The following is a 15,414-nucleotide window of genomic DNA, read 5'->3' as shown; positions in this document are numbered from 1 at the left end:
TCTTTGACCTATTCTAATGTTCGCTCCTCTTGCTCTATTGGTTTCACTGGAGGGGACTATAGGTTTGCTCTCCATCCATCTGTCCCATCTGTGGTTTTTCAGACCTTTTTCCATATCCTTTAACATATTCAACTGAAACTTGGCACATGGCTTTATTATGATGATTTCCGGAACAAGTTAGAGTTTCAGGGTGTTTCGCCAATTTTTCAGAGTTATGCCCTTTTTAGACTTCGAAAATATCACATCGGTAGGTGATATGTATTGCAAAGCAATTTTCGCTTTTGTTTAATATGCATGGATGCAAGTACGCTATGTAACAGCCCATTGTGAAATGTTCATGTGCCGCCGATGCAATAGAATGCTGTGCTGGTTATACATATGATTATATGCATATTAAATTTGTATAATTTTGGCAAATGTGGCACTTTATTAATAATGTCGTGTGGAAATATTTTCCCTGATAAATACTTTAATTATGAAATAACTCTGCTTTAGGCATCATCGGCCCGAATATATATTTCAGTGTATTAGCTGGTTTTACTTTTTTTTATGTTTTCTTTTTTATGCCTCCACAGTCGAAGGTGCCGAAGGCATGTTTTCAGGTTGTTTGGCTGTGCGTGCATGCGTAGCAGAATTTGGTTACCGCTATAACTTGTGAACCGCTGAAGGGATTTTGACCAAACTTGGCACAAGTATGGACTACGATACAAAGATGAACTAATGAAATTTTGGGTTCAACAGGTCAAAGGTCATGTGCCTTTTGAAAATCATTTTGCAGATCATACATAATTTCAGTTGTAAGCATCCAATTTATTCTCCCTTTTATTTATTTCTCTTGTACTCTTTTCTCATTTGGCCTTTCATTTTTCATGCGACTTTTCATTGAGATCAAACATAACAGTGCATTGACATTTCACGGGGCAGAGGCATATCCATTGATGCATTTGCTTCAAACTCGACTTCAAACCCGACTTCAAACTTTTAAACTTTACTTTCCTTGCATTGCCTCCATAAATGATAATGGTCGTCTGTGTCCTCTGTGCAGCTGAAAGAATATGTTTCTGTGTTTAAGAAAACATTGATCGATTTAATAAGCAATGGAAAAAAAGATATAATCGTTATGTTCATCCAATAACATTTGTACTGCTTTGATACAATAATATATCATTTTTGAACACCAAAAAGTTGCATTGTGAAGAGGGAACAGACATTTCCTAGGAGAAGACATCAGTTTTTGTCTTTAACACTTCTATGTTCTTTTACTTTTCCCTACCTGCAGTTCCTGGCTGAGCGGCTGCAGGAAAGGGGCCAGCCCATTGTGTGTGCATTAGGATCACCAGACGTGCAAGCTGCTTTTTCTGCCATTGTTCTTCGAGTTCAGCGCTTGTTAGTAAATGTTTTCCTGTTTTTTATAACTCTACTTCATTCATGTTTGATACATCACCAAAGCTCTTTCACTCACAAGGTCTTCCAACCTATGATGTATGTAGAGATGTTGAATTGAGGCAAAAAAAAGAGGAGGGGGAGGATGAAAAGTAAGGAGTGGAAAGAAAAGAGAGGGTAAAGAAGGAGGGGAGCAGCAGAGGTAGGAGAGATTGGGGGAAGAGGGGAAGTGAGGGAAAGTAATGAGAGTAAAAGAGGATGATCATACATGATCCCATGTTTGCATACTTTATTAAATTATTAATGAGATTAATGATGTGCATTTTTATTGGTTAAATGGTCTATTTTTGGAGCTGTGATATTGGATGAAGGTGCAGTAATAGCCAGGTAGAATTTTACTCATGGAATAACAATGCTTAACAAAATACACAAAGTATTTAGTCCAAGATATACCTGGACCGTCATCCACTTGATATCTCCATGTATCAATCCCAGGATATTGAAATTCCATCTTAGCAATACATCCACCACCTGTTCTTTGATGGTATTAAAAAAAAAAAAAAAACACCTTTAGAGGCCATTTTTCCCCGCAAGCGGGGGTTGGCCTTTTTCGGGGACCGTGGTTGTTGTTGTTTTTTGGTCCCCTTTTTGAAGCAATGTTTTACGGCCGGATGCCCTTCCTGCCGCCAACCCTTTTTGTCGCCTTTTACGACAAACAGGGCATTACCAGTGAACTGGTACTCAATTTGCCGACCTCGGAAGGATGACAGGCTGAGTCAACCCCCCTGGCGTTAATTCAGCGATCGACCGGGATTCGAACCCAGGATCCTAGGATCCTAAGCTGGCACCCTAGCCGCTATGCCAACACCAGGGCAATATCTTTGATGGTATATTGCTTGTTAATGTCAAACGATATTGTCCCTCAATATATTAGCGTTAGTGTTTATTGCTCCTGTTTCCCATGCCGTTTATTGTTTCTATGCCTTTTGCATCCTAAATTAGCAATCACAGTAGAGTGTCATGAACAAATTATCATCAGTTTCCTCATGTCACCTTGATACATTATTTCATGCACATCCTGACATTGCTACTTCACTGTCTATTCTTTGCATCCAACCTTCAATCCTTGCCGCCTATACAGTACTCAAAAATACATTTTCGCAACATTCTACTGCCACTTTTAATTTTAAAATTAATTTTGACAATTGTGTCCTATGGTTGAGAAATTAATTTTGTTATTGTTGTTGTGGTTGCTGCATTTGATAAAGGCATCTTACCATCCTCAATTGCTGTGTGCGTGACAACTAACGACACTGATGAAAAAAAGAACATTGAAGTTCTCTGTATAGCATGACCCTTTTCATTCCATATTATTGATTACATTCATGGTTTTTATCATTTTGATTATTTTATGCTTTCCAATTTATTTATTTTTATACATGATTGAGGCTCGTGCAAGAGCTAGAGCAGAATGGAAGGGAACAAAATGGAAAGGGGGAAACACCAGCAGTAGAGTATAAGTGAAATCAAGGAGAGGGGGAGAAGGACACCTGGGGGTGAACAAGCTGTGCACCCAAACTGAATGAAACACAGCAAGGAGAAGGGGAAAGTGGGGATGAAACAGAAAAGGAACTGAAACGAAATTAAGTGAGGGAGAGGGGGGAAAAAATCACAATAATCTGGAAAAGAGAGCGCTTGGGAATGGGGTCACTTCAGGTAGAAGGGATCATGAGTATATGGATGGGGGATGACTTCAGGTCAGTGGTGGGCAATAATTTTCACGAGCGGACCACATAAGAATTTTGGTACGTCGTCACGGGCCGCATATCTGTTTTTAACCTCGCAATCTAAATAATTTTCGAATTCATGATGCGTGAACTGTTAGTGCCATTAATGTTTAATGCGTTAATATATTTTCACATGATATAATCACAGAGAAGTGACTTGTGAGTTTGTATTTGCTAGATTGTCCAAATGTCTGTTAAAGTTTAAAAAGTTACTTATGCAACGTACTCTTTAAATATGTGTCTGTCACAGACAGTGTGTGTGGGTTCTGGAAGGAACCAGAGAGGAGACGGAATTTCGTTTTCTGGTCTGCAGACTGGCTTTATTACACAACGAGATGGTTAACAATATGAAATATGACAGAATGGAGATTTTTTTTTTTTTTTTTTTTTAAAGCTTCACTCGATCCCCTCACAGGTTCACAGGCATGAATACAACAAACTAAAATGAAATAACATAAAACAATAAACTAAATTAAATATCCTCATCAAAAAAACTAAATTAAAAGTAATCATTTTCAGGAACTTTCTGCTTAAAAAAAAAAAAAATTTGAGCAAGCATCTCATGCAATTGTCTATCTTTCTCTTCGTCAGACATGTTCTTATATTTGGCTGCATGTTTGTTCTCAAAGTGTTGTTTAAGTTGTATTCTTTGAATATGGTGACACTTTCTTTGCATACTAAACATACAGCTTTCCCTGATACATCCATAAAGAAGTATACTCTGGGAGTCATGGTGGGCTGGACAGTAGTATCTTACGATACGGACCGGATCCGCCCCCCGGGCCGTATTTTGCCCTCACCTGCCTTTGATAGTGGTGAACAGCTGTCTTGAAGCTCCGGATGGAAGAATGGGACTAAAAAGACTGGGGAAATTGGTTCAACAGGTGAGAGTAAAGAGGAATAAATGATTGGAGATGAGCATTGAGCATGTTTTGGACACATGTACTGATATCGTTTTGGCCTGTCCCAGAAACCTCTCCCTTCTCAAGTGAGACAGTATCCAGGAACATATGGGTATGAGAGGGTCAGATAGGGGTAGGTGTAGCGAGTGAGGGGTTGCACACACAAGATTTGGAAGCAAAGGCAGAATTGAAGCATTCGGCCTTTTCACGGGCAGAGTCAGCTGAGGTGCCATTTGAAGTAAGGGAAGGGATGGAGGGGGAGCATACACTAGAGACAGACTTAACAAGGTGCCACCAGGTCTTTGTAGCAGGCGACATGTTTGATAGTTCAGTCTTGAGGTTGGCCAGATGTTTTGTTTTCTGGCTTTCCTGAGAGTGGTGACACACTTGTTCCAGGCTTTGTGAAATGACCTGAGGTTGCCTTCAGTCATATTTGCCAACCAGGAAGATAAGGCAACTTGCTTGAAAGGAAGTGCCTTACTATAGGATTCTGTCTACCAGGGCTGATAGGATAGGTATGATAACTGCAGATGAGGAAAGCAAACCTATGTGGAAGAATTCCAAGGCAATGTTAATATCAGGAGAGGTGGAAATGAAGGATCAGTCTTGACATGCAAAGGCAGCTTGTAGTCCCTGCCAGTCAGTGGTGTTGACTCTCACACATGAGATTTACAAATTGCAATAAAAAAGTCAGAGATGGCTCAAATGATTAAAAGTATGGAAAGTCAGGCATTAACAAACTTTTATTTATTTATTTCATTTATTTGGCCTTTGACGTTTAAGGACAATCAAAGGTATGCTTTTGAACTCTGCGCTGTTAAAAATTTTTCCATTTAACTATTGTACCCCTGTTGCAGATCGGTGTTGTTACTATATTCGCAAGAACACCTACCTTATTATTCCCTTTTTTTGACTTTTGTGCTGCAGTTGCAATACAAATGCGCAAACTCCAAGCCCCATCCGGCTGGCAGTGGCTGGTGGGCAGGCATTCATGAGTACTGTACTGCGGCACTATGTTGAACAGCTTTCCAACAAGACTCCGGATTGGCTCGGCTATCTTCGCTTTCTACTTATTCCACTTGGTATTTGCATCCATGCATTAGCTTTTACCATAGTTGCCACACTGCCCCCACATCTGTTCCAAGCCCAAATTCTGATTTGTCATTGCATCTGTTCACCCGTTTTTAATAACTTTTGGCTGCATCAACTTTTTATCCACTCAAGTTTTGAATGGGGGAAAAAAATGCACTTTTTAATTTTTTTTGCAAGTGAATCATTCTCGAATTTATTTTGGCAATTTTTTGCCATTGGGAATTTCTACCATGGTCTTCATCCTCACGCAAGATGCTATGTCTTCCAGCTCCTCACCCGTTAGCTAAATACCTGGCATCTGTTGACCAGAGGTATGCAAGCACCTTCATGGATAATGCATGGAAGGAATTGTTTGCCAGATCAGAACCCCCTGCAACAGGTCAGTGCAATCTTCATGATGTTTGTCTTTTGATAAATGTAGACATTATCAGTTGGAAGCCCTGTAAGCTAAAAGGCTTCTGTGCTGCCGTCGTCAACGTGTGGCCCTGAATGGGTTTCTCTCATCTCCTCTTCCTGTTCAGGCTGGAGTTCCCCAAGGCAGTGTTCTGGGCCCCGTGCTTTTTCTGGTCTTCATCAATGATCTCTCTGACTCTCTCGAAAATCCTCTCTATCTCTTTGCTGATGACTCAGTTGCTGATGACTTGCTGATGACTCCACTCTCTGCCGCTCCATTCCTCTTCCCTCAGATCGGCAGTCTGCTGCCTCCTCACTCTCTGAAGACCTGGACAAAATCACAGACTGGTCAAACAAGTGGAACATGTCTTTCAATCCTGACAAATCTCACACTCTTACTATGTCTCTCCGAAAAGATCGACTGGACAACCCTCCCATCTACTTTCTCAACAATCCTCTCCAAGAAGTTCTGTCGCTCAAGATTTTGGGTCTCACTATCTGCCATGATCTTTCTTGGGAAAACCACATTTCCAAGCTGGCCTCCAAAGCCAGTCGCCGACTGGGCATCCTCCGTCGTGCGAAGTCCTTCCTCGGCACACCTGAGCTCCTCACCACATACAAGGCTTTCATCCGCAGCTCAATGGAATACTGTTCTCCCCTATGGGCCGGTGCTCCTGCCTCACACCTAGCTCGGCTTCACGCTGTTGAAACCAAAGCTTTCAGAATTATTGGAATCTCCCGCGATGAAGCTATCTCTGAGGGCCTTTCACTCACTCACCGCAGGCAGGTAGGTGGTCTTTCTGTCTTCTACCGACTCCTCTCCGGCCTTGCACCCCCAGCTCTCTCTGTGCTCTGTCCCCCAAAATTCCGACAGGTCGCACAAGATCTGCCAGCAACCCTCTGATGGTTAAACTGCCGAAATCTCGGCTCTCTGCTCACCTTCACTCTTTCATTCCTCTTTTCTCCCGCCTCTGGAACAAACTCCCTCACTCCCTTCAATCCCACTCCTCCCTCCAGGTCTTTAAAACAGCTGTTCACCACCATCTCTTATCTTCCCCCATCCAAAACCTTGATCTTTTCTACCCCCGCTAATTCACCCCAGATCCACCTTGTTTGAAATTCCAACTTCTTTCCTGGAAGTCCTGGCAGTGTCCATATGTTTTATACCTCTCCCACCGCCCCCTTCCCATGCCCCCCCCCCCCCAAAGCCCTCGCCCTCTCTCAGATCTCTCGATGTCTCCATGTCTCTCGGTCCCTGCTCTCAAATGTTGTGTTTGTGTCCTTCCCCCTCTTGTCTACCGCTCCCGATGTTATATGTTTTATGTGTCGGTTTGTCTTTCTGTGTGTTCATGTGATTAATGTTCGCTCTTTCACGAGCCTCGATATTGTATACAAAAAAAAAAAAAAAAAAAAAAAAAAAAAAAAAAAAAATAAAATAAAATTTGTTTCTCCACTTTATTACCTTGTTTTGATTAAATTAACAAGTATTCTGGGCCTGGATATCAAGATATTGCAAAAACCATTTTTTAACATGTCTACAGTAGCACTTTTAACACCACCTGGGCTTTGGGTGAGGGGTTGGGGGGGGGGGGGGAATTCCCCCCTTTGTCGATTTTCACGATGACTTGCAGACGACTGCTGATCAAACAATTTCCTTTCATTACTTTTTTTTTCTCTAGTCTCGCTCAAGTTTTGATATCTAATTTGCGAAGATCGCATGTATTGTTTAAGTGTTAGACATTTTTTTGGTCACACGTCCATCCAAAACCGTATTTATGTAATTTATCCATGTGTGTTTATAAAATATACCCAAATCAGTGTTATTTGCACTAGCCCATTTATAAATCTAAAGTTTTGTCCCTTTTGTCTTCTTACAATGCAGGCATGTGCTACAAAAATTACAATGCATGCATGTTTGTCTGATGACCTTCTACATACATGACAATTTTTATGACGATCGGATCTTCCGTTGCCGATATCTGAGGGAGGAAACACCGCCCAGCCAAATTAACCCCCAACATAGCACAGCTAAGGTTAAACCAAATCAAAATATGTTTTTCCCTGGTTCATGCATTTACGTTGACACGAGTTGCATTAGTATACGTATATGAAATCACCTCGGAGAGGTATAACGAGGAATAACGAGGAACTTTGACACAGAAGGAGGCCATTCAGCCTATCATGCCTGTGCTGCACCAGCACCAGGTTAAATAAATCCATCAAGCTAACAGCTTCATTTAATCGGGGGTAGGGGAATAGAATCGAGGGAATAGATGGAGGAATGGGGATGAGAAAAGTGTGGCAGCTCAGGGATATGATCAGGATGTTTAAAAAAAAAAAAAAAAAAAAAAAAAAAATTTCATTATTCCTTACATAAAAGTTTATATTTTTATTTTTTGGGGTGGTGGGTGGGGGAGGATTCATTCATTTATTCACACACCAGGTTTACAAAGGGAGTGAGGATCAAACGGGAACAAGAACAGGAGGACTGCATATGATTGACAGAAAGGAAATGAGGGGGACAGTGTAAATGTGAATGGGGATCCTAGAGAATGAAAGAGCAGGTGTGGGTATTAGTCAGAGCCCTGAGGGATGTTTTGGTTCAAATTCTTCCAAAAGCATCAAATTTGGTGCAGATGTTGCCCATGCCATACTCTTTCGATTTTTGACGGGCGCCAAGGGCGGTATGATCCGGGGACCATACCGGTCCATCCCGTCATGTCACCTGACCTATGATGTCATAATTAGGATATGCATCCAATCACATGGCGTACTATAAGTGGTCAAAGTTCAAAATGAATCGATCGAAAAATGAAGGCAGGAATCCATTTTTAAGGTTTTCATAAAATCCAATATGGCCGCCAGGTCACATGACCTATGACGTCATATTTATGACATGTATACAATAATGTATACATGAACCCGGATCATGATCGCACAAAAATTAAACACAAGGATATGGCATACAGTTCATAAAACATCAAAATCCGTACCTTTGTAATTAGACTGATGAACTGCATGTGCCTGAAAATTAGGAAATAGATATGTAAATATTTCCTCTAATTGTCAAAAATAAGGTCAGAGTTCAATTACCCAACCCAGAAACATAAAATGGTGAACCTCGCGTAAATCTTGACAAAAACCTCAAAAACCGACATGTTTGCCTCAAAAATGACCTTTAAGATGACCTTGAGGGTTGACCTTGACCTCGAATCATCAAAATAACATCATAATTGGATTCCTCGACCTCGAAAACCCCTGAAAAGTGGTATCATACATGATTCCAACCCTTTTGGTTATTTAACTGATTTTCCTCTAATCCGGGTGGCGGCCATTTAGTATTTCGCCAATATGGGGCCCCGGGGGGGGGGGGGGCGCCCGTCTTGGCGCCCGTCAAAAATCGAAAGAGTATGGCATGGGCAACATCTGGGCCAAATTTGGTGCTTTTGGAAGAATTTGAACCAAATGGCCCCAAAATATCCCTAAGGGCCCTGACTATATGGGAGGAAGGATGAGGTGATGAAGGGCAGCACTCTTGAAAGACTGGAGAAAGAGGCAAGAGACAAGCACTGAGTCAGTTCCACAGATGAGAGAATAGAGGGGTGAAGGAATGGTGGGTGTGTTCAGCTTCTGAAGGTTAACCAGGTGTGGGGTTCTGTAAGCACACGTGCAACCTGGGTATGCTGGGGTTACGCAGGAGGAGTGAGGCCGGAAGTGAGGTGTGCCAAATAATGTGCTGAAAGGTGATTCACTTGTGGCAAATGAGACATGTTACGGCTCTAATTTTAACAGAAAGGCAAGTTGAACATGGTTTAATTTAACCTGTTACAGTTGACTTTCCTCAAGCCAAATAAATATGTTCCATGACCTATTAGGATTATTGGAAATTTGGTTAACACAAGTTAAATTTCTATGTCTTATGATTCGTTGAACATTAAGATTACTGTATATGTATCTATAATATACTACAGTATTAGAAATGATTTTAGAATTGGAGGAAAAATTTGGTATAAAATACAAATAACCTGTACAATTGTATATCATGTGACAAGATGGAATGCTCCGTAGTACAGTCATGTGATGATATTGTCCATTGTGATTGGTTGTCATGCTAGCATTCAGTCCTACACCTCCCACACATGCTACTTTAGCCAAGTTTGCTCACGATTGCATAAGCAGTTTCAGAGAAGAATTTGCAAGTGTTTACGGACTGACGGACTGACATACGGACGATGCGCCATCCCATAAGCTCCCCGGAACTATGTTCCAGGCGAGCTAAACATATAATTACACTACGGTTTGATCCCTAATTTCAATTTTCAGTTACTGTACTTTTACTAAGTAATAATATAAATAACTAATTTCCTAGTGTAGGGTGACCACCCCGAGTGCGAACATAGATGGAGCGCCAAATGACATCCTCAAAAACACGTTTTCATGCTCCATTTGGTTGCACTTGCACTGTATATAAATTACAATACAACACCCCTTGTGAGGGCATGAGACGTAACTTTCAGAACCACGTTTTACATTTTAAACTCAGTGAATGAATATGAATGAATGAATGAATGATCGTTTTAAGGCCATTTTCCCCGCTAGAGCGGGCCTTGCGGGCCCCATGACAATCATGGTTCCCTGTTTGAGGCAATGTTTTTATGGCCGGATGCCCTTCCTGACGCCAACCCTTGGTCACGCTCTTATGATGCGCAGGGGTACGGTGTACCTATTCTAAATCGGAGTACACACCGTGATCATTCATCCCAGCAAACTGGTACTCAATTTGCCGACCTCGGAAGGATGACAGGCTAAACTCAGTGTTTCGCGTAAATTTAAGGGGCTGCCAGCTGCGTAACTCCCTTATCTTATTTAATTCGTGAATCTTTGAACAGGTGAGGTGATGCATTCTGTAATACGGAGATTGCCCATGATAGGCCGGATGGATGGAGGGGTTATAATTATTGGACAGATATTTCCTAATGACGCAATTATGTGTCGATCAGATCTAGATATCTCGTGCGAATGAACCCAATTGGTGAGGGCCTGGATTACGTGACAAGTTAGTTCTCTAACTTCTTTGTCTCTCTCTCTCTCTCTCTCTTTTCCTTTCGACGTCTCGGATTGTAACCCTCACTTTACTAAAATTTCATCCTCTTTATTTATAGTTTATAATGTGTGTGGCCATTTGAGGATAATTGTAATCAGTGATCTTCCGGTTACTTGTTACATAAATATTTCGGAGGAAAATAAAATTCCATTAAATTAAGAAAAAATACTTATTTGCTTTCAAAACGTAATTTTTAAAAATCTTATTACACTTTTTTTTTGTGTTGTTTTTGTATACAAGATCGAGGCTCGTGGAAGAGCTAACATTATTCACACAAAAAGTCAAACCAACACATAAAACACAAAATAAGGGGAGCGGTGACAAGATGGGGAGAGGGGGGGGAAGGACACAAACACAACATTTGAGAGCAGGGACATCGAGAGAACTGTGGGAGGGAGAGGGGTTGGGGGGAGGTGGGAGAGGTATAAAACATATGGACCCTGCAAGGACTTCCAGGAAAGAAGTTGGAATTTCAAAAAAGTGTATCTGGGGTGAATTAGCGGGGGTAGAAAAGATCAAGGTTTGCGATGGGGGAGAGAGATGGTGGTGAACAGCTGTTTTAAAGACCTGGAGGGAGGACTGGGATTGAAGGGAGTGGGAGTTTGTTCCAGAGGCGGGAGAAAAGAGGAATGAAAGAGTGAAGGTGAGCTAGCAATCGGAGAAGAATTTGCTAACTTTGTCACATGACTCAATGATCAATCGCATCAATCATCATCAATTGCATCAATCAAATCATCAATCAATCAAATTGCATCAATCACTGAAAGCATCAATCACCAATCATCAATCAAAAATCATCAATCAATCTCAATCACATGACTCAATTTTGTGATGTTGCACATCTAATTGCATATTAATTGCATATTAATTGCGAACGCAAAGCAGTACATTAAATTTCCGAGTTTTCGTCATAACTATTGAAGCATTATTCAAATTTGTTCAGATTTGGAGTATGTATGCATTTATGATGAACTAACCAACATGTACAGAGAGATGTACCATATTTAAAAATACATTCAACATTCATTTTGTAAAATTATCTTTACCTCGTCAGAAAAAAATAAAATAAAAAGTTAGGTACTGGATCTCATTTTTAATAGTTCAGGACATTTGATACATTGAAAAGATGAACTGTGCCAAATTTGAACTACACTTCTCTTCTGAGATAAACGCGTTTAAAGTTTTGCTCACGATTTATGAGTGCGGAATCGTATTGTTACGGCCTGAAGCACACCAAGCCAACCCTTCAATCACACTGTCTTTATTTATGGATTATCACATGAAAAATCTTTTCCTACACATCAAACAAAGAAGGGAGAAGAGAGGGAAAAACCAGAGTAGGCCGGTCCAAGAGTAGGCCGGTCCAAGAGTAGGCCGGTCCAAGAGTAGGCCGGTCCAAGAGTAGGCCGGTCCAAGAGTAGGCCGGTCCAAGAGTAGGCCGGTCCAAGAGTAGGCCGGTCCAAGAGTAGGCCGGTCCAAGAGTAGGCCGGTCCAAGAGTAGGCCGGTCCAAGAGTAGGCAGGTCCAAGAGTAGGCCAGCAGTAGGCCCCACTGCAGGCCCCGCATGAGAGGGTAGGAGTAGGCAAGTCCACAAGTAGGCCCCAAGGCAGGCCCAGCGGTAGGCCCAGTGGTAGGCCCCAGTGCAGGCCCAGCACGAGAGGGTAGGAGTAGGCAAGTCCATGAGTAGGCCCCAAGGCAGGCCCAGCAGTGGGCCCCAGTGCAGGCTCCGCACGAGAGGGTAGGAGTAGGCAAGTCCACGAGTAGGCCCCAAGGCAGTAGAGATACGGCAGCAAGAGTTCGATCAAAGTCATCCTTCAGGTAGGGAGGCGGCTGCTGGGGGTTGATCCGGCATACCCTTCAGGTGGAGAGATTGCAGCTGGAAACTCTACAACACCCGAAAAGGCACTCCGCCATGAGCCCTCTTCCAAAATGGCCACTCCCTCCTCTGAATCACCTTCCTGGCCCCTCCCCTGCCCCACAGCCAATCATAGGCTTTATACACATGGACCAAACCACTTGGTCTAACTCACAGGGGGGTTGGCGGGGGAAGGAAGAAGAAAAAGGTCACAGACAATATGCACTTCACAGGTCACAGACAATATAACAATATGCACTTCCAAAAGGAACTTGGTAATCATGATTTTTGTTTGGACACAATGTTGTGATGCACTGTACACATTTTGGAAATGTACTGTACACACTTTGGCGATGCACTGTACATATTTTCCTCGTATACATAGCACATGTACTGTATGCATTGTTGTTGTGACTTGTGCACATGCTATAAATAGCCCAAAGGTAGGTGTAGGACTGCTCTAATAGCAGGTAAGGGTATCAGCTTCAGAATGGGGAGGGAAAAATTAAAACTTTGCTCACATTGGTGTATAAATGGCAATGCTTTGAAGGATTGCACACCATTGCAAGGGTAATCAATAGATCCAAATACATATATGCTTGATATTAAAAATTTTAGTTTAAGTAATGACTAACCACTTTGTGTGTATTGAATTCTGATTCTACACACTGAAGGGTAATTTAGTAATTTAGTACACAAAACCACCCTCCTTATGGCGACATGCAAACACTTAACCTGAACATTTGCCCTGCTTATGTACATCGAGATGGGCTTCTTTTTCTTAGCGTCACACGGTCCATACTAAAACCTACACATTCTGAACTCTCCTAAGGTATTCCATGCCTACCTCCACAAACGTAACAATATTGTTACAGATACGACTTTGATGGTATGGTGGGCCGAGCGGGATGGCCGCCGTATCCGTACAAGTTACCCGATTGTGCCCGAATGTTAACTAATCGCGCTACGCTGGCTCAATAGGAAAGAGAAGACACCCGGCTGGGTTACAATCACACAATACGACACCAGGGGTTCAGTTCTCAAGACCTCCGGAGGAGGTTATATTAAGGCGGAAAAGGTTAGATTACAGGGACAAGAGGGAAACATAGGAAGGTGGGCACTTAGACACAACCTTATATTAACCCTAGACAGACCACAGATAAACGGGACAACGCTGACTCACACGGGATTTGATGGCGAGGAAAGCGGCAGTCGATGGCTCAGGTGCACCTGGCTCAGGGACAGAATCACGTACGGTGGTGTCCAGCAGATGCGGGGAGGTCGCTCAGCGCTCGTGGGTCGCGACTTTGGTGGAGATGCCGGGGAGGTCGCTCAGCGCTCGGGAGGGTGGCGTCTTGTCCTTCCAAGCTCGGGGCGCATCTCACGTCACATCCGGCGCGGGGCCGCGTCTATCCGGCGGGGAGTGACACGCCCTCGGCTCGTTAGCTCCGCCCAGATGGAATCGGTCCGCCCTTCTTATTGGGTGCGGGGGGGGGGTTTACCAAGCTCCGCCCTTGACGAGGAGCTGACAAGGAGCCCCTTCGTGGTAACCCCGTGGAGCGCATGGTCTGGAGCGAATCGAGCCGGTGTGAGGACGCATCCTCCCCCGCTCCGCCGCCATCTCCTCTGTTGTTGTTGTAATTGTTGTTGTAGTTGTTGTTATTGTTGTTGTTTGGGGAAGAAGATGGGAGGAGGTATGGGAAAGGTCCTAAACTCACTACTGGTGCCATATAATCACATTCTGGTGCAACGAAGAGTCATAATTAATGGAAACGAGGCCTTAACTGACATAGAATAAGAATAACTAGGAAGATGTCCGAAAGTTGTCTACCTGTGGTGCGGTGGACCTGGGCACGACATTTAATGGGGGAATAAGGGGAAGGTCGGCTCTACTGATTGTTATTTACATGCAATGGGACTAGGGAATGGGGGATCGGGGAAAGTTGGGGAGTATTGGAGAAAATAGGGGAATATTTACAAGCGGATATGGAGGCCAAATTCCATATTCGCAACATTGCACCCTTCTCTACCCTCGGGGCGTCCCGACCCGATAAATTTTTACCTACTTTAGTGTGGCACGCAATGTAGTTCCCTCTACTATTAACTCTACCCTGAGTGCGACAGTTTTACAGATATTCACAAATGAGTAAATATGTCCCCCTGCGACGTTGCACCCTTCTCCTCACAGAAACACACCCACAGGATAACCGAATCCGGAAAGAATTCTCAAACTAAACATACAGCCGGTAGGGAGCATTATTTACAAGACTACGCTGCTATTTACACTACGATCCAGGACCTGTTTTTGGAGGGACACATGCAGATGTTATGCATAGAGAGAGCGCGCTTGCCAACATCGATACACCAACCCACGAGTGCTCTGTGGCCGACGGCCTTTAATGACGTGCAGAGCACCCTTTCCCAGCATCAAAAGCACCACCCCACCACCAATCGGTGCAGTCACCATTGTTCATTGGAATAAAAATAAATTCGACAACCCCTAACCCTGCAGGTGTCTCTTGCTCTTCGTGTGGCCTTCAGTGGTGTTAATTAAAAGTGGTTCACCTGTATGGCATAGGTGCCACGTTGACCCATAGGTCCATCCCCGGGTGGTGCTTGGCCGCAAAAGAGCTGCGGTCCATGGTGGGTGGCCACAACCATTGCGGTCCATATGGTGTATCGATCCAAGCAGCAAGCAGCGAAAGTGCAGGCCCACAACTGCGTAGCCAGCACCTCTCTCTCCTCTCTCTCTACCCCAAAGCCAGATCCTCGGAGGTGGGAGACAAAAGAAGAAACAAGTGAGTAAGGTGGTAAGGGCGCAAAAGTGCACGCAATGTAAGGTGATGCACACTGGGGGCACATGGGAACCAGGTGAGACAGGTACGTTCCTATCGTACGC

General features: G+C 43.2%; 1 protein-coding gene and 1 long non-coding RNA gene across 2 annotated transcripts in view; one reads left to right on the top strand and one right to left on the bottom strand.

The window, feature by feature from the left end:
* LOC144894242 (uncharacterized) overlaps positions 1–15,414 on the bottom strand; it is a 939,403-nt gene that overhangs the window by 40,224 nt on the left and 883,765 nt on the right. The gene's annotated exons all lie outside the window — the stretch shown is intronic.
* The window catches only part of LOC137436468 (phosphofurin acidic cluster sorting protein 2), a 172,681-nt gene that overhangs the window by 131,820 nt on the left and 25,447 nt on the right, over positions 1–15,414 (top strand). Inside the window, exons 15-17 of the mRNA XM_078786465.1 lie at positions 1,280–1,386; positions 5,000–5,154; positions 5,433–5,543. Coding sequence (XP_078642591.1) covers positions 1,280–1,386; positions 5,000–5,154; positions 5,433–5,543 — 373 coding nt within the window. The remainder of the gene's footprint in view (positions 1–1,279; positions 1,387–4,999; positions 5,155–5,432; positions 5,544–15,414) is intronic.

Source organism: Myxine glutinosa, chromosome 11 (assembly GCF_964187855.1).
Source record: "Myxine glutinosa chromosome 11, kmMyxGlut1.1, whole genome shotgun sequence".
In the NCBI taxonomy this organism is placed as follows: domain Eukaryota; kingdom Metazoa; phylum Chordata; class Myxini; order Myxiniformes; family Myxinidae; genus Myxine; species Myxine glutinosa.
The sequence above is the reverse complement of the archived record's forward strand: the minus strand, read 5'-3'. Positions and strand labels throughout refer to the sequence as shown.